This window comes from Lytechinus pictus, chromosome 2 (genome assembly GCF_037042905.1).
Source record: "Lytechinus pictus isolate F3 Inbred chromosome 2, Lp3.0, whole genome shotgun sequence".
Classification (NCBI taxonomy): Eukaryota; Metazoa; Echinodermata; class Echinoidea; order Temnopleuroida; family Toxopneustidae; genus Lytechinus; species Lytechinus pictus.
This window is the reverse complement of record NC_087246.1, coordinates 24,183,499-24,207,827: the sequence shown is the minus strand read 5'-3', so window position 1 is coordinate 24,207,827 and position 24,329 is coordinate 24,183,499. Positions and strand designations below refer to the sequence as shown.

General features: G+C 36.3%; 1 protein-coding gene across 3 annotated transcripts in view; it reads left to right on the top strand.

Annotated features, from left to right (window-relative positions):
* Positions 1-5,332: 5,332 nt before the first annotated feature.
* LOC129282576 (uncharacterized) overlaps positions 5,333-24,329 on the top strand; it is a 39,769-nt gene continuing 20,772 nt past the window's right edge. Inside the window, exons 1-12 of one of the 3 annotated variants that reach the window (XM_064113824.1) lie at positions 5,333-5,741; positions 15,685-15,863; positions 19,818-19,970; positions 20,235-20,382; positions 20,834-20,914; positions 21,303-21,481; positions 21,735-21,887; positions 22,222-22,369; positions 22,817-22,897; positions 23,280-23,458; positions 23,712-23,864; positions 24,164-24,311. In XM_064113824.1, the coding sequence (XP_063969894.1) occupies positions 5,675-5,741; positions 15,685-15,863; positions 19,818-19,970; positions 20,235-20,382; positions 20,834-20,914; positions 21,303-21,481; positions 21,735-21,887; positions 22,222-22,369; positions 22,817-22,897; positions 23,280-23,458; positions 23,712-23,864; positions 24,164-24,311 (1,669 nt within the window). In that variant the 5' untranslated portion in view covers positions 5,333-5,674. The remainder of the gene's footprint in view (positions 5,742-15,684; positions 15,864-19,817; positions 19,971-20,234; positions 20,383-20,833; positions 20,915-21,302; positions 21,482-21,734; positions 21,888-22,221; positions 22,370-22,816; positions 22,898-23,279; positions 23,459-23,711; positions 23,865-24,163; positions 24,312-24,329) is intronic. The other 2 variants (XR_010296587.1, XM_064113831.1) reach the window with 2 other exon arrangements.

The window sequence follows — 24,329 nt, the reverse complement described above, 5'->3', positions numbered from 1 at the left end:
ACCTCGGTGCGGTAAATCCATTGGCTCTTCTCGCACATCGTTCATTATTTGGCCCTGTATGCACGCGCTTACGTGCATTATTTGTATAATATTGCAAGCGCGAAGCTTAATTGAGCTGAAAATTTGTTATATTCAGACCTGAAGGGGGGCTTCTAAGGCTTGTTTGTGGGAATTCACTAAGACCCTACGTATTACACTAACCAAACGATGCGAGCGCGAAGCGTGAGCTGAAAATTTGCGATATTCAGACGAGAAAAAAGGACATTTTGAAGGATTGTGTATAGAAATTCATGAAGAGCAGACATTACTCTCCAGTCCGCTAATGCGAACCTAGGCACGGACTGAAAATGTTTTATATTCAGACCTTAAAGAGGGCAATCACTTTAAGTAGGCATGAAAAAGAAGCATATGTTATTTTAATAAAAACAATAAAACCTTCGAAGTGCGAGGAAATACATTTGGTGGATATTGCCTTAAAAACGGGATGTTTCAGTGAAATGAAGTCCATGTCATTTTCACAAAATTTTGCAGAGAGTTACATTGGTATCTATGCATTGTGAAAATGCAAAGAAAAAAAATAACATAGGTTCATGTGCTTTTTTTTTCTACGGGACTTCAAATTCACCGTATTTTAATGATAATATGAAATGCTGCGCATTCAAGAGAATTATGCCTTGTTACAACCGATAATGTCGCACCAACGCATAATGTCGCACTAACGCATAATGTCGCAGATTGCGACATTATGCCAAGAGCGTCCGACGCATAATGTCGTAGTTTTTCTAACGCATAATCTACCAAATCTACCAATCTACCAAATGATGGTTAGCCGAAATGGGTTTAGACAAAGTGATAGTGAACCAACTGAAGTTAGACCAAATGGAACGTGGACGAAATGAGAGTAGACCAAGTGGTAATTAGACCAATTGGCTATTAGACCAAAAGGTAATAGAAATTGAAAAAAAAAACAATTAAAAAAAATACAATTAGACTAAATGATAATAAACAAAACGGCTATTAGAACAACTGGCTATTAGTCGAGATGGTAATTAGACGAAATGGTTATTGGACTATGTTGATAGTTGACCAACTAATGGTAGACGAAATGATATCAGACCATGCGATAGTGGGGAAAAAGGCAGTAGACGAAATGGCAATAAAACCGATAAATATCCATACAAAGAGTAATCCCGATTTCCAAATCACTTAATTCTCTTTCTCGTGTCTCAAAATACTTAGTGAAAGCATATTTTATATATCATCTGTAGCTCGAGTCCTGAAGAAAATACCGCTGTGACATTATGCGTTGCGACATGTGACATTATGCGATGACAATTTGCTGCGACATTATGCGTTGCGACATGTGACGTTATGCGTTAGAAAAACTACGACATTATGCGTTGACTGCGTCATTGAGCGTCGGACGCTCTTGGCATAATGTCGCAATCTGCGACATTATGCGTTTGTGCGACATTATCGGTTGTAACATGCCTCTCCTAGAACTCACGAATTCAAATTTAAATCTTCTTTACTCTGTCGATGTCGCATCAGACCTCGGTAAACTTTTAGGATATATCCTAAGTCGATACCAAAGAAGGAGAATATCTTTAAATATCTATTTGGAGTCAGCAGCGCCCTCATTTGACAAGAATGGTGCATAAACTTCCCAAAACCCCACAAATCTTCAAAAGACGTGAATCTACTCGAAAATAAAATATATATATATATATATAGTCTAAGCTGCACTTTATTCAAAATCCATGTTATTTTCATCAAATTCGGCAAAATTGTAGAGAAATGCATTGCAAAGGTGTAGGGGAGTTTAAAATATGGGGTCCATGTATTCGTTTTCAAACTACCAGTGTCCAAAGTGTTGCAAGTTGGCTTGAAAATCGCCTAAAATACACCGATAACATGGATAACGTGCAAAAGTCTGATAATATCGCCCAAAGTTCTGCTCCCAAACATTCAAAATCTATGTCATTTCCATAATACTCTCTAACTTTGTAGAGAAATGTATTCTGAAGACGTTAGAACATTAAAAACATGTGGTACATGTGATCGTTTTCAAATTATCAGTGTCCAAAATATTGCGAGTTGGCTTAAAACAGCCCAAAATCCGTCGAAAACAAGCAAAAGTCTGATAATACCTTCTAAAAATGCGATAGTTCCGTAGTCTTGCTCCCAAACATTGAAGATCTATGTAATTTCATCATACTCTGAACATGTACCTAAGCAGCTGAATATTCCAAATATGCAAGAATTAACATGGGTCCATGTGCTTGATTTTTTTGCTATAGGGCTTCAAATTTTACCCAAATTGGATGTTCTTTTGAATTGCGCATTCGAAAAGAGTTTGGCATTTTTAGACCTCACGAGATCACACCAATTGAATTACTCAGTCAAAAATCCATGAAAATTTCATCAAAAATTTTGCAATATAATTAATAATTGTCTCCTTAAGAGGGATAATTTATTCATTATTGCTATTAATTGTTTGCTCTTTCAAGTCTAACATCACTCTCAGTTGCGCGAAAGATAACAAAAACTCAACAAACTTGAGAAGTACAAGAAATCCTGCAGTTAATTCAAAATCCATGTCATTTTCACCAAACTTTGCAAGGTTGTAGAGGAAGGTATACCCAAGAGGTGCAAACTTTGAAAAATATAGGTTCATGTGCTTGTTTTCAAACTATCAGCACTTTTATCGGAGCAAATGTGCTTTTTAAAACACCCCGAAACGCAGCTTTGTATCTATGTGAGTAAAGATTCCAAACCATTATACCAATTATTTAAACTGGGGGTCATATTGTAGCACTACAGAGTGAATCCATTGTGACGTCAGCGCGCAGAGTATAACATAATTTTGCGCAGATCATGATGCGCACAATCATAACTGTGGAACGTCCTTAATCTACTTGAACAGGATTATTTATCTCAGAAAATGTAATATAATATAATAAATATAATTATTATACTTTCCACACTACGTTCCTCTTTCTTTCTCCCTCTTTTCCTCCTTTCCCCGTTTTTTTTTTTTTTTTTTTTTTTTTTGGGGGGGGGGGCACACGTCCCCCCCCCCCCACAAACGAACGTCACCTGTGTTACGAGCCAAGAAAAATAAGCAGGAAAACGAGGAGAGTCCTTGAAACTACTACTGACCACTGAACTGGAAATACGTGGAATACGTGTCCCTATTCCCAACGTACACAAAGCCGTGCGACAACGAAGAGCATCAGGCTTCACGCTCGACTGAGCGCGCCGCCATTTTGCTAGGTCAATACTGGCTGGTCGACAAACGCTGCGTGTAGGCAGATGGCAGTACTGGCAGATGGGAGAAAGGAACGCAAAGGAAGTGTTCCTTGTGCTGTTGAAAGTTTTAGTTTGCTTTGTTACATCTTGAACTATATGTTATTGAATACTTTCATAACTGAAAATGTTGATTTAGTCACATTTTTGTATTAAAGGGGAGTAAACATACGAACATAAAATCATAAAAACTCGACCTTTTTCACGCGCACTGTGACAAAAAAAGGCCCCACAACAAATTTGCTTTCTGAGTAGGCCTACAATTTGTTTGAACAATAAAGGCCTACTAGCTGGTTGCATAAAAAAAATTATTTTAACGATTAAAAATAATGTCCCTTTTCTCTAGCTTTTTTTTAAACCTCCCTTCTCATTCAACTATTCCTCTCATCTCATTTTCTCTGATCTTCCTCTTCTGTCCATCTCTCTTATCCTCCCTTTTCTCCATCCCCTTCTATTTCTTCCATTTCTACTTTCATGCCCCTCTCTCTCTTATTTCTCCCCTTTATCATCTCGATCTCCCTCTTTATTATTTTTCCTTTCTCTTTAATTTCTTCTTTCTCTCTGATTTTCCTCTTCTTTCTCGATCATCTTTCTCTCTCTTACCTTCTCTTTCTCTCTATCCCCCTTATATCTCTCTTTTATGTCCTCTTATATCCAATCTCCCTTATATCGAGCCCTCTTTTATCTCCCTCTCGTCTCGCCTTTCTCTCCTCACCTCTCTCTCCATCCCTCGTCATTTCTCCCTTTTTTCTCTCTCTCTCTTTCTCTTTGATCTTCCTCTTCTTTCCATCTCTTCTCGTTGATCGTCTGTTTCTTTTTTCTCTCTCCATCTTTACCATTTTGCCTTTCTCATTTCGACTTTCTCTATATAAATTTGGAGTAAATATTCCCTTCCCTCCCTCTCATACTGTTCAATCACACATTCAGGGTGAAAAATTGAAAATAAGTTTAAGGACAAGAAGGTTGTTACTTTTAAATGAAGCCTTCAAAGTTGGACCTTCGTGTGCTCAGCCATGAAATATCTACTATAAAGTACAGTGTATATAAAAATGGGCACAATATAATTTGAATTCTTATGAAATTTAATTTTGAAGAGCATGGATGTTGCACGACGTGTATGCTTACATATACCTTTAAATAAAGGAATGGGTGATGGATAAACAAAACCAAGTCAACTCTAACAAGTTTACTAATACAAATAAGGGGCCGCGGAAGTGGGGGGGGGGGGGGGGGCTGGGGGCTTCAGCCCCCCCCCCCCCACTTTTTTCCAAAAACGTAAAAATTACCATAGGATTCTGATTTTTTGCATGGTCAGCCCCCCCCCCCCCCCCCCCACTTTGAAAACCGTTCCGCGGCCCCTGCAAATTAGAGCACATATCAGAAAAGCATAGCAATGGTAATTCCATTTAAAAAGTTGTGGCACTTATATCCTGGTCCGTATGAAATATTCTACATTTCAAAAATTGCACAACAAGACCACTACCTCTTGTCAAATATTTCAACCCCCTTTTTTAAACTACATAAACTACCAGGTCCCATTGTGCATATAGAAATATGTTTGTACATGATTGGCTTAATGACATTAAAATACACTTTGCCACACGAAGTACATCAGTATTAATTTTATATTTATAGAGAAAACATATCGCAACTTCCACATACTTTCAATTGCCTAAATGAAAAAAGGGAAGCTGAAGTAGCAAGAACATTCCTGAGTTAATAAATTGCACCCATACACACACATTGGATTGGCAATGGCTAAGAATTATTTTTTAAATAGCAAGCAAGCAGTGACAACAAATCAATGAATTTGTGCAATTAACTGCAACACAAGACGGCATTTTGTCGAAGGTGAATCATCAATATCATACATTTAGTTCATTACTTTCTTTTACGGCGCGTTCTCGAACAATTGACCTAGCAAAATGGCGGCGGTCACGTGACTTATCGAGTTCGCCGGCGATGTTTTGCTTGGGTGAACACGACTTCCACGTATTTCCAGTTAAGTGCTGCTAACCCATATAAAAAGCTGGTATATCAACATTTCAGCTGGTGCTTGGCTTGAGCAGCTATATAACTCCCTCACAGAGAGCCGTATCTGTGTCAGTCACCCCCCCCCCCCCCATGAACCCCGATCGACGATACCATGTCTTTTAATAAATCTGATCATATAACATACAGATGTTTGCCGTACTGTTAATTATTCCGGTATATAATTTGCATCTTTAAAGACATGAAAACCGGCTACTGTTTGAATATGTATTAGTTCCTAGACGTAAACATTCATAAATTATTTACGTTACATGTATCTCGTGACATTACTGTTTAGACTAGCCTTGCGTATGTCTGAGAAGGAGTTGTTGCAATGGAGTTGCACTCAACATTTCTACTCTTGATAATCGTCGATCTCTGTTGGGTGAGAGGAGTATATGGTGAGTACAGAAAACAGTAACCATGGGGATGAGCCCCATCTCTTGGATAACAAGACGTTAAGATTGGGATAACTGGAAAACCTGTTTTAAAAATTGCCCCCTCCCTGTCCCTGTGGCCAGATGACTTTTTCAAAATAATGTTTGCATTTCTTAGACTTTTGGTGATGACCAGATTGCCTTTACTTTTATTTTCATTAATATTTTTATTTATTATTATTATCATTGTTATCATTATTATTACTACTACTACTTCTACTACTACTACTACTACTATTATTATTATTATTATTTTTTGTACTTTATTAAGGGGGGTGGGTGATTGTCACCACATTTTAAGAAAAGGTAGGCTCACCGTGTCCAACTATCAATTCTGGATCACTGGGGCGCCGTTTATATCAATATTATATAGAACAATTATTTGTTATATAATCATTATTTATTATATAATAACACTTATTTATATATAATTTACAATTTATTTGTAAATAATTACTATTATAAAAAATAACATTTCTAATTATTCGTTATTTGAAAATAATAATAGTTCGACATTCCATTATTTGTTTTTCATTATTTATAAATAATGAATTTTTGTTTTTCATTATTTATAAATAATGACACTACATACTTCATTATTTATGAATAATAATATCTTATCCCCAAATTATTTATAAATAATGACATTGCATACTTCTTTATTTATAAATAATTTTGATTCAATTTTCATTTTTTTATAAATAATGATTTTCGGTTTTCTATTATTCATAACTTTGTCGAGTTTTCTATTATTTGTGAATAATAATTATTTATTAATAATGCCAGTGCACATTTCTTTATTCATAAATAATTTGTTGAGTTTCCCATTATTTATAAATAATAATTATTTGTTAAATAATGAAAACGTCTACTACATTATTTATAAATGAAAATTGTCGAGCGCGCCATTATTCTTATTATTTATAAATAATCATTATTTAATAATGATTACATTTTATACTTCTTTATTTATAAATAATTTTCCATAGTTGGCCATTATTTATAAATAATGTTCGAGATTTCCATTTGTCATGGCCTCTTTAATATCGCACTTGTAACCTTATACTGTTTCTGCTGGTATAATTTTATATTGATTAAACGTAATCAAATCCCGATGTTGACATTATGCCATTACATCGTATACAATTATTATCAATTAATGTTATACATTTGTTATTTAGCCTGTACGTTCATTGAACCTTTCTGAACCTTTAGGAAGAATAGAACCATTATATCAATGGCTCTGAATAGAGTGATCCATCCGTATCTTGATATCATCCGTAGTTCATATTTGTACAATTTACCTATATATTTTTTTTATTTGGTAAATAAAACTAAACCAAACGAGCATGTGATCGTTATAAAATTCAAGGTTAAAGGTTATATACCAAAAAGTATTTTGTACTTTCTTTTATTAGTTTCCGGTGATAGAAAATCATCAAATCGTGCTCAATTATATTGAGCCCATGAATAGATTAAAATTATAATTTCAAAATACTTGAGATCATTTTTTCTTCCATTGTATTTTATTCACTTACGTACTTGCAATCGGGAAGGTAGTGCTTTCCATTAGAAAAAAAAATGACCATCGTCAGAAATGTAGCCATGTCTTCTTTGGAGAGCAAGACAATGAAGCGATTTAGTCGATCATGTAGATAGAGAAGAATTTGAACTTTGTTTCACTTCTGTCACGTCTTTTCCACCATTTACTCAATATTATTTTTTCTTGTTTCGAAACATGAAAATCGTCACCGTTGCCCATATGCATAAGGTAAAAACAAAACAGACTCTATGGGACATTTCGTGTTGGTATACAAATGATGCATGCACGAAGCGAGCGAGCAAAATTTTTGACATTTTTAATACAAAAATCAAATTTTGTGATATATTTTGACACGATAACCAGATAATAATATATTTCACTCTTCTCTCTTTCCATTCCTTTTTTGTGGTTTGTACGCCACTGTAAACAGGTTTCTTTGCGGTAGTAGCGTGAAGAGTAAAAAACGAGGGGCGCAGTATGGTGCCTGTGCTAAAAAGCTGCTTAATATAAGTCCGAGCGAGCGAAGCGAGCAAGAAAAAAGTCACATTTTCACAAGAATCTAAGTTTGATATATTTTTTGACATTATATTCAGTAAATAAAATCATATCCTACATTTTCCTTTGCTTTTCTTTCCTTTTTTACTTGGTTGTAGAGCTTTTGGGGACCATGGTCCAACCCTTCCATACTCATATACGGCAGTGCTATGCGGTTGGGTTCCAGGGCGGAGCCCCCGAAACTTCTTGATATCAAAGCCATTTAAGCCTCGCAGATTGCCGCTATTTTTAATCAAATCGCGGGTATATACAGAATATAGCTTTTACACAACACATTTATTCAACCCAGTTGAACCAAATATTTTGAAGGGGCAAAACATAGATATGTGGGAAAATTTGTAAAAAGCCGCCAGCGAGCAAAGCGAGCTGGAAAAACATTTCCTATTGAAATTAAATTTTAATTATGTGATAGATTTGTCCATTATACTCAGCAAATAAGACATTTCTTTGTTTCCATTAATTTTATTATAGTACACTGCAAAAACTCCGGTGTTGATTTAACACCAGCCCGGAATCTATATATGTCCACACCAGAGAAATGTTAAACAACACCAGTTTCGTTTTGGTCTAACACCAGAAAGGTGTTTATACAACACCAATTAGTATTAAAACAGCATCGGTTTGATTCCAAACTGGTGTTGTTTCAACACTTATCTGGTGTGGACAAATATAGATTCCGGGCTGGTGTTAAATCAACACCGGAGTTTTTGCAGTGTACGTTGTCTCCTATAATTTATTTCATTTCCTCTTGGGTGTGGAACCAAGACCACCCCCCCCCCCCATCCCGCGCCAGTACGCCAGTGATTGAACGTAAAGCTTAATGTAGGAAGGGTCCCTACAGTGTAATGGGCGACAATTTGTGGTTCTAGGTTTCTTTTTGCCGACGCATTGGGCCCCTCAAAGTAACTCAGCATAAGTTATATTGACATCTATAGGCACAAGACCGGCACGTGCAACACAAATTGTCGCAAGGCAACCATTTGTGCAGGGGTGATTTTGTGGTGTCAAATTTTGGACAAATTGTCGCGGGGCAACAATTTGTCCAGGGGCGACAGTTTGAGGTGCAACAAGTGTTCGTCACATATTAGGTATCAAAATAAAGAGGAATAATTGAATTGGAAAAATGAAATATAATAATTCGTTTGCCTTTGAAGAAAAAGACATGGAAATCCCGGTTTCCTTTTTTCTGGGACGCACTGTATAGCGTACAGGCGGATCATGTTATTCTAAAGTATACTCGAGGAATGCAAAAGCACTTTTTGACAGTGTTGATTGTATCGCTTATGTACATAGCCTAAACGGATACTCCAGTAATTATACTCCACAAGCTTGTTCGAATTCGACCCTCTAGTTTTAATAAAGAAAACAGTTTAAAACACCGTGCCCGCAAAATTAATTATAAACTCGTTTATATCTTTCAATTCCTAAAAAAAAACATAAGCGGGTCGTTATCAAATGATTTACTGAGAGCCTAATTCATGTAATTATAGTAGTGTTGCCTAACCGGTATAAATGTAATGTCTTAAGGACGTTCCACAGTTATGTTTGTGCGCATTATGATCTGCGCATAGTTTACACTCTGCGCGCTGACGTCACAATGGATGAGCAGGTGATTAATTAGCTGCGGGTATGAGCTGATTTTTCTCATCTTCTGCACTTTAATTGCAGATCCGATGCGTTATTTCATGAAGCTAAAAAATGGAATTATTCCATGGACCATTAAAAAAAATGTTCTCTACAATTTCAAAATACTTTACTCTGCAGTGCTGCCAAGAATAACGAATATTACCCCGAGTTTGTATAAATGGTAGAGTGGTTTTGATTTTTTCTTCATATAGATACAAAGCATTCGGCGCATTTTTTGTGTTTTAGAAAGCACATTTGCTCTAATAAAAATGCTGATAGTTTAAAAACAAGCACATGAACCCCTATTTTTTAATGTTTGTACCTCTAAGGTATACCTTCTTCTACAACTCTGCAAATTTTGGTGAAAATGACATGGATTTTGAATAAAGTGCAGCATTTATTGTACGTTTGTAGTTTGTTACTGAAATTTCACATTTTTTAGATTGGGATTTTGTTATTTTTTACGCAATTTTTTAGAACTGACAGTGCTGTTAAACTTAAAATTGCAAACAATAGCACTATAAATAGATTCTCCATTTTAACGATACAATTATTAACTCTCTTTCGAAATTTGATGATTTTTTCATGTATTTTGACTGAGTAATAGAGGTTTAAACTCATTGTAGTAATCTTGGGCGGTCTAAAAATGCCAAATTCTTTTGAATGCGCAATTCTTAAGAACATCAATTTGGGTGAATTTTGAAGCTCTATAGCAAAAAATCAAGCACATAGACCCATGTTAATTTTTGCATATTTCGAATATTAAGGTTCTAAAGTATCTATGTGCAAAGTTTGGTGAAAATGACATGGATTTCACTTTAACTGTGGAACGTCCTTAAGTGGCAAATTTTTGAACATTCGACATCTTTGCGAGCATTGCACCTACAATGATTTTGCGCATTATAAGGCTTTACAAAATAACCTATAGTCTAGTTCTATTGAAATATTTTCTGGCACATTAAAGCCCACCGCCTGTACGAAAGCTTGTGGAATTTACCCCCACCCTTTCCTTATAATGGAGCCTCAATCTGGAAAAGGGGCGCTTATATTGTGTAGTAAAGCAGCTTTTATTTATATTGATCTCCTGCAAAATGATTGACGAGATATTTGTTCAAAATATAACTTCACAGGAACCTGTTAAAAGATACCTCACCCCTTTTCGTATTTGACTTATATTCGGAAATATCGTCTTTTGGTATCCCTATTGGAGTAAATTGTAATTTCTGCTGCATCGGGAAACCACATTAATTTGTATGTGGAGAGTATGTGGAGAGTGTCTCGTATATCAAAGTTTAGCGCATTGGGAGAAAGAGGCATTTTTTTTTACAATTCCACACATCGTAATGCATTACTATGTAGTACAGAAATAAGGTAGATGGGAATCTTGCTCTTTCCTCTCCAGGTGGTTTCAAGAAAATAAGTGACTTTGCTATAAAAAAAAAAATGACTTTTTGTCTCAATGGGGGCTCCGAACTGGTAGATTTTCCCATAAATAGGCAAAATACGGAATAGGGTTTGTGACTTCGGTAGCCCTCTGAGGGAGTAGGCTTTGTTGTGCCAGCACTTCTTTATAGCTGATAGAGACAAACTTACTCTTTATTATTATTATTGAATGGTTTATTTATTTCAATATTCACTGAAAATAGCAGCCAAAGGCTGAATTACATTCAGTTTACAAATGGTATATACAGACATTTTAAAAATATACAAATTGGAATAAAATAGGCAAATATCCAAATGAAATTGTTCTACAAAATAATTATACATATATGAAATTAATTGAAATACCCAGAATATGAAAAGAAAGCCTCAGAGATAAAATAAAGTAGATGTAGTGAAAACATGTTGGAACGAAAGACAGAATGAAATAAGAGGAAGAGAGGGAGACAGGAACAAAGTTAAAGAGGTTGGGTATTTAACAAAGATGGAAAAAAAATTATCGGTAATAGTAATCATAATGCAACAAATGGAAAACTAAGGAAGAATCAAATTACATTGGGATACATGTTTCTAAGTCACTGCTACTAATGTAATTCAGAACAGTTCAACAATTACGGAAAATGACAGCTTGAAAAACATTATTTAGCATTGTTTTGACATTCAAGTACTGTTTATGTAAGAAACAAGTATGAAATTATCCAGGTAGGTATGATTTGTAATAATGAAATAATATTTTGTCATAAAGGAGTATTTGGATTAAAAAAAAAGAAGTGCCTGAGTAGTTTAATAAAAAGAGCATTTATAAAAGAGATGAGTTCTTGAAAATAAGTGCTTGTATTTACTTATGTATAAATCAAAATAAACAAAATATGAATATCAAATGTACGTTACAATAGACAAAACAGCCAGTGGACATGGTGGAAACATTCAGTTGGGTGTGTAAATTATTATAGATTATTCAATAGATTTACAAGATGTGGGATTGCACTGTCTCTTAATCTATTTGTCCTGAATCTGGGTAGTGTGTATGGTCGAGAATGCCTTGTTGATCGAATATTCGAGTCTCTGGTTGGCAAGAGATGGCGGAAATGGGATGTTGGCTTCACCAGGTCCTTCGCGGCACTTCGTCTCCAAGTGATTTTAAGACAATGAAAGTGACTTGCTATACAGTGCTTCCCACAAAAAACGAAACCGAGATTTACCAATGATTTATCATAACTTAATCACAAATACAATAGACAAATGACCTACCATTGTACAGCTTAGAATCTCCTCTTTCATCTGAAATTACTGAGATTACTTCTCATTCAGGCATGAGTGAGCAAAAACAATTTGAAGAGGGGATACCAACGAGTCATTTGGCGGTCTGTATCTGGGTTTCAAATGGAAAACCACATTTTTAACAAGTTCAATATCTGCTCTTTAATTTGATACCTCAATTACAGAAAATGGTCAAGAAATAACAAAGTTCTGGTTATTTGAAATAAGGCTTGAATTTCAATAATTTCATAAAATGAAGAGGTTCTACAGGCTAGCGTTCAAACTCACTTGACACTCCGTTTTGTTGACGATCAGCCATGCATTAAGTCTTTTGTTAACCATGCGATAGCTTATGTGGGGGACCGGTGAAAACACGTTTATTTAATGAAATTATGGAAATACAAGCATTGTTTCGAGGGAACATAACTGTTTTACTTCTTGACCATTTTTTGTGATTAAGGTATCAAATAAAATAGCAGATATTAAACTTTTTAGGCATGTGATTTTTTTTTTGAAATTCAGATATCCCCCGCCAAATGAGTTTTTGGTATCATTTCTTCAAATTGTTTTTGCTCACTCATACGTGAATGAGGAATAATCTAATCAGATGAAAGAGGAGATTCTAAGCTTTACATTGGTAGGTCATTTGTCTATTGTATTTGTGATTAAGTTATGATAAATCATCGCTTAATCTCGGTTTCGCTTTTTCTGGGACGCACTGTATAGCAGAAACACCTTTTAGCCTCAATGGGGATCCAAATTGGCAAATTTTCCCATAAATAGGCGAAATACGTAAAATGGGTGGGTGAATTCGGCAACGACCTGAGGGGGGTAGACTTCGATGTGCCAGCACATCTTTATATGTAGCTGATCGAGAAAGCCTATTCTTTCCTCGCCAAATGGTTTCAAAACAATAAAAGTGGCTTTACTGCATAGCAGAAACGCATTTTTGCCTCAATTGGGGCCTTAGATGTTGATATTTATGATAAAATAGAAAGATATCTATGCACATGCAAATTTTTGACAAAAAACATGAAAATTTTGGCATAAATTTGCAATTTTTCCAAAAGAATATTAACTGGACTGACCAGAAAACGATTGCAATCGATTTTTATTTTCTAAAGGAAAGGAAGCATCAAGATTCATTAACTAGACACGTCAGGTAATACAAAAATTTAGTTGAAAATATATCATGATGGTGCGTGCACGAGAACCCCCATTTCCGACTAGACTACAACTCTATTGTACGTAAAGAGGAGATGGTACTTTGACTATTACAATATTTTTCGGATTCAATCAGTCATTCAATCACATAATGCATGCGCATCGTCCACTAGCGTGACTAGCTGAGAAATTATTCCAGTCGCAAATCATGCTCATAATCCTGGACTACCTACAGGGCGGTCGCTAAACTACTTTGGATATCGCCGGTAAATCTGCGCTGCCGTCTTGGAAGCAAGGAAGAAAAGGGGCAAAAAGAAAAAAGAAAGAAAAGGGAAAGAAGAGAAAGAGAAAAAGAAAGAAAAAAAGTAAGGGGCAGAGAGAAAGAGGAAAGCAAAATGAAAATAAAAGGAAAACAAAAGGAAGGAGACAATCAGAGAGAGAAGGGATGAGGTATTGAATGGGTAAACCTCTGTTTCTGTGTGACTATTAAGATGCGGATTCTGAGATTTTTTATTTTTTTTTAATCATATTTTATTTCTTCCTCATATCACATGTAAAAAATAAATATAAACATGACATCATTAACATAATTGTTTCAAGTTTACGCATGAACCTTTTAACATAGTGAGAAAAGGAATATATATGAATTTCAAATTTAAACTTATAACGAAAGGGATTAATACAGAACAGAATCCGGGTACAACATAGCTGAATTACGGAAATACACTTATAATCTGTATATAAAACTCAAGTTATGCAACATTCTTTTTTCTCCCTCGTTATACTCTTCAATCAAACTGATTAATGAGGAAGTTATATTTAAAAAAAAGAACAAACAAACAAACAAACATACACACAACTTAAAAAAAACCTTAGCTACGCTTAAAACCCCCCAACCCTCATAAACGACGAATAAAGAATTAAAAAAAAAAAAAAAAAAAAAAAAAACCTACTAAGTGGTTGAAGACTGTGAGGCTGATTCGTCAAAGTGCTCCCATTTTCTTAAATGAAATGCCAAAGTTCCCCTTTCGGTTGCAAGCCGTTTCTCTTCTTTTCTATTTTAAATTAATCTATCTCTAATTTCCTTTACATTTGGAGGTAACCCCTTTTCTCTACCATGGAAGATCATGAATTTTATCAAAATTATAATGTGGTTTAATAATTGTTCTGTTTTTACATTAGTTCCATTTATTCCAATATGAATTTGTTTCCAAGTTATTCTGTTGATAAATCGTCTGTTACGCAAGCACACGGCTGTTGGACTGCTGACGTCTATCGGGTCACGTAGGGCTGTTCCAACTGCTTCGCATGTGCCTTGTTGTTGGTCTGTCTTTGAGTTCCATTATCTTTGTCAAATGTCAAATAAATGTAAAATTGCAACGTTATTGAATAGTTATTTTTTTCGCAATGCGAATGTTGGAGCTCTCTGTACCGATGGATTAGAAAGTACCGTTTTAAGGTCTAAATCTCGTTTTCAGGTCTATTTGTTTTTGGTAAATACATCCATCCTCTTCATGGTTACAATTGAGCTTCGCTCTTGCATTTCTGAATGGTAAGATATGTGTTCTATTCATGGATCACTCTTAGCAGGTCTTTTTTGCAGGCCATGGGGTTAAAAATTTCACCTCGCGCTTCGCGCTCGCTTGGATTGTTTAGTTAGATACGCATCTAGTTGATGATTACAAAAGTTGCTCAAAATGCTCACTTGCCAGGTCTAAATATATACAATATCAAAAAATATGAGCTCGGGCTTCGCGCTCGCATGGTAATTTATATTCAGTCCACATAAAATACCTTATATTGTTTCTAAGAATTAAAATGGAATTAGGACTTACCCCTAAAAAAAAAGGGAAATTGGCAGGGCGACGGGGGAAATCAGAATGAAAATATTTTTCCGCCCCTCCTATTCATGGAAGCTAGATCTGCCACTGGGATGCCAAAATAAAACGTGACTGAGAATAATGAGGAACTCTACCATGGCTCGTGGTCGTCGGTAATCAGTACCGAAATTTGTCGGTAATCAGGGCCTCCACATCCCCACAGGAAAAGGCCTCGTGACGCTCCTGACTACCTACAATAACTTTAAACTGAAGTAAAACTGGGGGGGGGGGTTGCTTCAGTTTCCGAAACCGCTTACAGAAACGTAAAAATTACCATCTCATTATGGTTTGTTGGGTGGCCAGACCCCCCACCGGCCCTTTCAAAACCATTTCGCGGCCCCTGACGTTTATATCCTACCGTGTAACCATTCAGTAGCTGGATTGAACATGAACCCACACATAATATGTTGTAGAGCTTCATTTTTTTCGGTCTGAACAGGTCTCGCCGGGAATCCGTTAGGGCTGGAGAGTGGGGTTCTTCCAGATTCAAGCTTCACAGCTTCTAGTGAATATAACCAAAACCATGCCCCTTGGAGGGGGCGGTTAAATCTGGTAGGAGTTCCAAACAGAGCTGGAGCCTGGGTTGTTGGAGTAACGAATGCCGATCAGTGGATTCAGGTTTGTTTAATGATGTATCTTTATTCCCTATGATTTTCAGTTGCAATAATATTTGGTCAGTAAGATGAAAAGAAAAGAGTGTGTGTGTATGTGTGTGTGTGTATTTGAGTTTTGTCAGACGTGTATCAATCAGATATGATGTTATCGGACAATCGTGCCCGTGGAGGGCAGGCTCTTTTTTTTTCCTAATACAATTTTTTGTTAAGAGATTGCGAAATCATGCAACCGATTCAACATATTTACAAAATAATGTTTCTATCAAGCATAGGTGGATCCAGGGGGGGGGGAGGGCCCGCCCCCTATTGGCGATGCAAAAAAAAGAACAAAGGGGGACAGAAAAGAAGTATAAAAAAGGGGGGAAAGGAAAAAAGGAGAGAAAAAAAATAAGAGGAACCCGAGTGAATAAAATAAGGTGAGGGAAAGACTTGGAAAATAATATTTTAAAAATCTTTCATCTAAAATTTTAGCTCGCTCTTCGCGCTCGCATTGCCTGTTCGATGAGATTAATATCTTGCTCAATAGGCTGACATGTAGCTTAAAATATCAGGTTTCGTAGTCAATATACAAAACATATTTGAGCTCGGATATCGAGCTTTCATTATTTTTTTTAATTTTTTTTTCATGTGCTCTGTAAGGTCTAAATATCAACATTTTAGCTCGCGTTGCGCGCTCGCATTATTTGATTTGCCAAGTACCTCTTGTCTTCGTGTATTCCATAAAGTTCTCAAAATATCCATTTTCAGGCATCAGGGGTCGGTGGCCGGGGGGGGGGGCAAGAGCAAAAAAAATCCCGGTCATAATCATGGTATGAACAGGCAGTGGTGTAATGAGGCCAAATATTTGAGGGAGCCAGATATGGCGTATCGGGCAGAATTTATTCCCCCAGAAAAAGTTGTGAGCGAGCGAGGCGAGTTAGCAAAACTTCTGGAATTTCTATTACAGAAACAAAGCTTGTGACAGATTTTGACATAGTATTTAGAAAATTATATAATTTTTAACCCTTCAACCCATCTCTCTTTCTTTTTCTTTCCTTGTTTTTTTTTGTCTGTTCGCCACTGTGAACAGGATTTTTATTAAAAAAATTTGCACGAAGATTTATGCGGCGGTGCGTGAAGAGTAAAAAAAAAGAGGAGCACAGTATGGCGTATGGGCCAAAAAGCTGCGTAATAAAAGTCCCGAGTGAGCGAAGCGAGAGCGAAAAAAATAAACTCTTTCATAAGAATCTAACTTTGAGACATTTCTGACATTATATTCAGCAAATAGACCATAACATCATCTTGCACGTTTCCTTTGCTATTCTTTCCTCCTTTTTTTTTTGGTTGTAGAACTTTTGGGGGCCATGGCAAAACCGACAGTGCTATTCGGGTTGGTTCCAGGGCGGAGCCCCCGGAGCCTCTTGATATCAAACATGTCAAAGCCATTTTAAACTTTACAGATTGCCGCTATTTTTAATCAAATCGCAGATATATACAGTATTATATCTCCTACACAACACATCAATTCAACGTAGTTGCGCAATGAAACGAATATTTTGAGGGGTCACAACATAGCAAAGTGGGAAAATTTGTAAAAAGTTGCAAGCGAGCGAAGCGAGCCCGAAAAAATTGCCTTTCGAAAGGAAATTCTAATTATTTAATAGATTTTTACATTATATTCAGCAAATAACATATTTCCTTGTTTTCCATTCATTTCATTACGTTGCCTTCTATTTTTTGTCAGCGTAAAGCTTTACCTAGGTAGGGCATATAACGAATAACAGGAGGATATTTCAAGCCAGTGGCGTACCGTGGGTCATGGCATGGGGGGGAGCAAAATTTTGAGATACTTAGATTTTAAGGACAGTGCCATTAAACGGATATGTATCTCACTGATTAAAAAAAATGATATTCAGACCTAAAAAGGGACATTATAAGCAATTTTTGTAATCATGATACGTAACTGTCTTGCTAAACAAACAATGCGAGCGTGAAGCGCGAGCTGAAATTTTTGGAAATTCAGATCTGAAAAGGGGCATTTTAAGGCTTGTTTGTAGAATTTACAAAGATCATACGTATTTCACTAACCAAATGATGCGAACTGAAAATTTTTGACATTCAGATCAGAAAAAGAGTTATTTAAGGACTGATTTTAGGAATCCATAGAGAGCAGACATATCTCACCAATCCACTAATGCAAATGTAAGCACGGACAGGAAATGTTTTATATTAAGACTTTAAAATGGGGCAATAAAGTAGTCATGAAAAAGAAGCATATGTCACTACATAAAACAATAATGACTCGAAGTGTGAGGAAATATACTTGGTGTATATTGACTTAAAAAACGGAAGGTTTTAGTACAACAGGATAATATATCACGTTAAACAGACTATGCGAGCACCAGGAAAAATGAAGACATAGGGCCCGAGCAAATTATGTTTCATAAAATTATGAAAAAAAAGTTTCTTATATAACCTAACATTATTATAACATAATATAACATTATAATGAATAATTTTTTTTCCAACGTTTTTTTTATTTCTCCCTCTTTTTTCTCCTTATCCCCGTTTTTCTTTTTTGTTCCTTTTATGGGGGGACCAGCCGAGTAGGGGGGGGGGCACGTGCCCCCCCCCCCTCGGCTGCCCCCCCCCCAAAAGAAAAATGTCCCATGCCCCCGTAGTTACGTCAATGATTTTGTCCTGATTGTGACCATTATTGCATAATATTTAGCAAGCTTAATGTTATATGCAGTCCATCTTTCTTCCCGTTCCTTTTTTTCAAGCCCGGTCGTGTTATTAAATTTTATATTCTACCTTAATTTCCTTATTTTGTTTGCTATTTTGTCATTTTTTAATTTACTTCTCTTTCTTACTAATCATTATATGTATAAGTAGGCCTATTTTGGAATGATGTGAAGAGCTTGATTCCAAGAGGGGCTAAATCCACTTTTGACCAAAATTGTTTTTTTGATAGAAATATATGTATCTTAGACGTGGGAATCAAATGCAACATATCGCAAATTTTTTTTTTGAAAGGTTGGTAAAAATTAATTGCAAATTTGAGTTTTGTTCCAAAAGGAGCTAAATCCAAAACAGATTTGTTCCAAAAGGAGCTAAATCCACTATACGGTTATTTAAGTGCATACATTGTATGCGGGCATGCAAGGATCCGATGACCGGGGTAATAATATGTTTGTAAAGCGCTTAGAGACGTCGTTTCGATGTATTAAGCGCTATATAAATGCGGAATATTATTATTATTATTTGGAACAAACTCTTCATTTGTTCTTTCTCATATGTTCTTTTTTTCGTTCCTTTTCGCGCTTCCGTTCCGTTTTTCAATTTTTTATCTTTTTTTTAATTCCTTTCACTTTTTTCCTTTTTTCCCCCTCCTTTCCTCTTCCCCTTTCTTTCTTCCTCCCTTTTCTCCTTTTTCCGTTTTTTTATATTTTCCGTTGAAATCCGCCAGGGGGGCAGCCTGCCTCCTGTTATACCACTGTCAGGCATATTCTTGTTCATTGAATGAGTGTCATTCAGGTCTGATTAAAACCCCCTTTTCAAGACAGTTTATCAAAAATTTCGGATCGCGATTTGCGCTCGCATTAATTGTTAAAAATATATTGACCAATGCATCCGATTCATAATCAAACAATTGCTTAAAATTTTCAGTTTTCAGGCCTTAATATCGTTAATAATCGCGTTAAGGAAGAAGAATATGAAGATACTCATAATTTTCATATGATGAAAAAATGTCCTTCAAATGTCCCGATCCTAGGTCAAAATATTTTTAAATAAAATATTAGCTCGCGCTCGCATCACTTATCAAGTGCGATCCACATCCACTTCAATGGATGGGGGAAAATTAGATGAAAAAGTTGCGCCCCCCCCCCCCCTACTGACGAAAGCTGGATCCGCCCCTGACAAATGAAAAGATTAACAAGTTTGAAATTTATTTTCATAAACGACCTTCAATTCTCAGGTTGATCTGTTAGCTACGTACCGCCTCACCGGAGTGGCAACACAAGGTCGTCAAGATTACGCTCAGTGGACAACTAGCTACATCGTTTCCTGTAGCATGGATGGTCTAATATTCAATACAGTGAAAGACCCTGTCAACCCTAGCTCTGACAAAGTACGTACAAGTATGATGTTATTGGAGACATTTATGGTGCATTCAAAATACTGATTGCCTGTATTAAATAAAATATATAGAATATACGCATTAATACTCGACCTTTATACACCTCGATGTAAATATAAAAACGAATTACTGTTTGCTTTGCACATTATCGAGGTAAAATTAGACATTTCTTGGTAAACTGGTAAACGTTCCGCTATATTTTGCACATAAAAAATACTTTGTCTTATTTTTCTTAGTCCATTTCTCCTTTTTCAGACATTCCCTGCCAACATTGACCAAAACACTGAGGTATTTAACCCGTTGCATGAAGATAAGATTTGCCGTTACGTTCGCCTACAACCTGTTACATGGCATGGTAACATTGCCTTACGAATTGAGCTTTATGGAGAAGGACCGATAGAAAGTATGGCTTAACAATGTCTTTCATGTTACCAGACGAATATTTCAGAGAGATTATTATTTGGCTAATGAAATAATATAGTTTATTAATAGAACTGCATTTGTTTGCTCTATATATTTATTAAAGGGTATTTCGATCGCCCGGATTCGGATTAGTAACAAAATGACATTTGTCACATTATGATATAAGCGAGCAAGCCTTATAATTTTTGAATAACCTCACCTGTGTGCCAAATTAAAACGATTTTGTTTTCTTGCATGTACAAACTTAGAGAGAACCTTTATTCAATGCGTCCTAATAAAGAACCAGTTGTTTCACCATGGGCAAGGTATACGTTCTTAATTTAAGAGGGGAACTGTACTTCTTTCAGTCCTAAAACAAAACGGTGTAAACTCCACCTCGTTAAATTATCAATACCTGAAATCACTTGATCTATTGTTACTGTTTTTATAAGTCACAACAACGGAGGAAGTGACAACGACGAACAGGCCCACCACGACAACGTTACAACATGAAGCAATGACAACAAGCACAGGTAAATCACATTAATCAGAGGGCCAAACACCAATATTTGGCTTATTTATGACTGAAGCTTGAAAATTTCAAAATTGAAGATGGTTTCAGCCCCCTTCCCTGCGTTCTGTTCCGTAACCAAAATGTAAAAGTTTCCATCTGATTTTCATTTTTTGCCTGTTCAGCTTCCCACTTTCAAAACCATTTCGCTGATCATGAATTATATATCCTACCGGGTAACCATTCAGTAGCTGAATTAACCGTGTTGAGGGTGTGGATTTGACACCAACGCCGTTGTCGGTATCATAAAATATGCCCTTTTACAAAATCCTACCAATAATTGTAGGTCAATGAAAAATCCTCACAAGACATGCTGTAGGCAACAGCTTAATTTTTTTCTGTCTCAACAGGTCTTGCCGGGAATCCGTTAGGGCTGGAGAGTGGGGTCATTCCAGATTCAAGCTTTACAGCTTCTAGTGAATACAACGCAAACCATGCCCCTTCGAGGGGGCGGCTAAACATAATAGCGGATTCAAATGGAGCCGGAGCCTGGGTTGCTCGAGCAAGTAATGCCGACCAGTGGATTCAGGTTCGTCTGATAATTTATATTTATCACTAGGTTTTTCAGTTGCGATTAAAACTACCATATTTGATAGGTACGATGGGAAAAAAAGTTATCGGTCAATCGTGCCCGTGCAGTGTAGGCTCGTTATTTCTATCCTAATGCATTTTTTGTTAAGAGATTGCGAGATCATGGAAGCAATTCAATATATTTACAAATGTTACTACAAAGGAAAGGTTAACAGTTTTATCTCGTTCCATAAACGACATTCAATTCTCAGGTTGATCTGTTAGCTACGTACCGCATCACCGGAGTGGCAACACAAGGTCGTCAAGATTACGCTCAGTGGACAACTAGCTACATCGTTTCCTGTAGCATGGATGGTCTAATATTCAATACAGTGAAAGACCCTGTCAACCCTAGCTCTGACAAAGTACGCACAAGTATGATGTTATTGGAGACATTTATCATATGGTGCATTCAAAATAATGATTACCTGTATTAAATGAAATACATGTATATAGAATATACGCATTAATACTCGACCTTTATACACTTTGATATACATATAAATTTGCAATTGACTGTAATCATCTAACTTAAAAACGTTCATGACATTTGTAAAAATGTAATACGAATTACGGTTTGCTTTGCACATTATTGAGGTAAAATTAGACATTCAATTGTAAACTGGTAAACGTTTCGCTACATTTTGCTTATAAAAAACACTTTGTATTGTTTTTCTAAGTCCATTTTTTTTTTTTCAGACTTTCCCTGCCAACATTGACCAAAACACTGAAGTGTTTAACCCGTTGCCTGAAGATAAGGTTTGCCGTTGCGTTCGCCTACAACCTGTTACATGGCATGGTAACATTGCCTTACGAATGGAGCTTTATGGAGAAGGACCGAAAGAAGGTATGGCCTAACTATGTCTTTCATGTTACCAGACGAATATTTCAGACAGATTTTATATGGCTAATGAGATTATATAGTGTATTAATAAAACTGCATTTGTTTGTTTTATATATTGAAAGGGTCTTTCGATCGTCCGGATTCGGATTAGTAACGAAATGATATTTGACACATTATGATATAAGCGACCAAGCCCTAGAATTTTTAGATAATCTCAACTGTGTGGAAAATTAATAACGAAATTTCATCTTGCGTCAACTAAATTAGAGAGAACCTGTATTCAATGCGTCCTAATAAAGAACCGGTTGTTTCACCATCGGCAAGGTATACGTTGGAAATTTAAGAGGGGAACTACATTTCTTCCAGTCCTAAAACAAAACAGTGTAAACTCCACCTCGTTAAAATATCAATACCTGAATTAACTTGACCTTTTGTTACTGTTTTTATAAGTCACAACAACGGAGGAAGTGACAACGACGAACAGGCCCACCACGACAACGTTACAACCTAAAGCAATGACAACAAGTGCAGGTAAATCACATTAATCAGATGGCCAAACACCAATATTTGGCTTATTCATGAAGCTTGAAAATTTCAAAAGTGAAGATGGTTTCAGCCCTGCTCCTGCGTTCTGTTCCGTAACGAAAATAAAAAAATTTCCATCTGATTTTCATTTTTGCCTGGTCAGCTTTCCACTTTCAAAACCATTTCGCGGATCATGAATTTTATATCCTACCGGGTAACCATTCAGTAGCTGAATTGAACATGTTGAGGGTGTGGATATGACACCAACGCCGTTGTCGGTATCATAAAATATGCCCTTTTACAAAATCCTACCAATAATTGTAGGTCAATGAAAAATCCTCACAAGACATGCTGTAGGCAACAGCTTAATTTGTTTCTGTCTCAACAGGTCTCGCCGGGAATCCGTTAGGGCTGGAGAGTGGGGTCATTCCAGATTCAAGCTTTACAGCTTCTAGTGAATATAACGCAAACCATGCCCCTTCGAGGGGGCGGCTAAACCTAATAGCGGATTCAAATGGAGCCGGAGCCTGGGTTGCTCGAGCAAGTAATGCCGACCAGTGGATTCAGGTTTGTCTGATAATTTATATTTATCACTAGGTTTTTCAGTTGCGATTAAAACTACCATATTTGATAGGTAAGATGGGAAAAAAAGTTATCGGTCAATCGTGCCCGTGCAGTGTAGGCTCGTTATTTCTATCCTAATGCATTTTTTGTTAAGAGATTGCGAGATCATGGAAGCAATTCAATATATTTACAAATGTTACTACAAAGGAAAGGTTAACAGTTTTATCTCGTTCCATAAACGACATTCAATTCTCAGGTTGATCTGTTAGCTACGTACCGCATCACCGGAGTGGCAACACAAGGTCGTCAAGATTACGCTCAGTGGACAACTAGCTACATCGTTTCCTGTAGCATGGATGGTCTAATATTCAATACAGTGAAAGACCCTGTCAACCCTAGCTCTGACAAAGTACGTACAAGTATGATGTTATTTGAGACATTTATGGTGCATTCAAAATACCTGTATTAAATGAAATGCACAGATTATACGCATTAATACTCAACCTTTATACACTTCGGTATACATGACTGACTTAGAAACGTTCATGACATTTGAAAAAATGTAATGCGAATTACGTTTAGCTTCGCACATTATTAAGGTAAAATTAGACATTTATCGTGTTTATGGTACTGGTTAACGTTCTGCTATAGTTTGCTCTTTAAACAAAACGTTGTCCTATTTTACTTAATCCATTTCTTCTTTTCCAGATATTCCCTGCCAACAATGACCAAAACACTGAAGTGTTTAATCGGTTGCCTGAAGGTAGGATTTGCCGTTACGTTCGCCTACAAGCTGTTACATGGCATAGTAACATTGCCTTACGAATGGAGCTTTATGGAGGGGGACCGATAGAAGGTATGGCTTAACTATGTG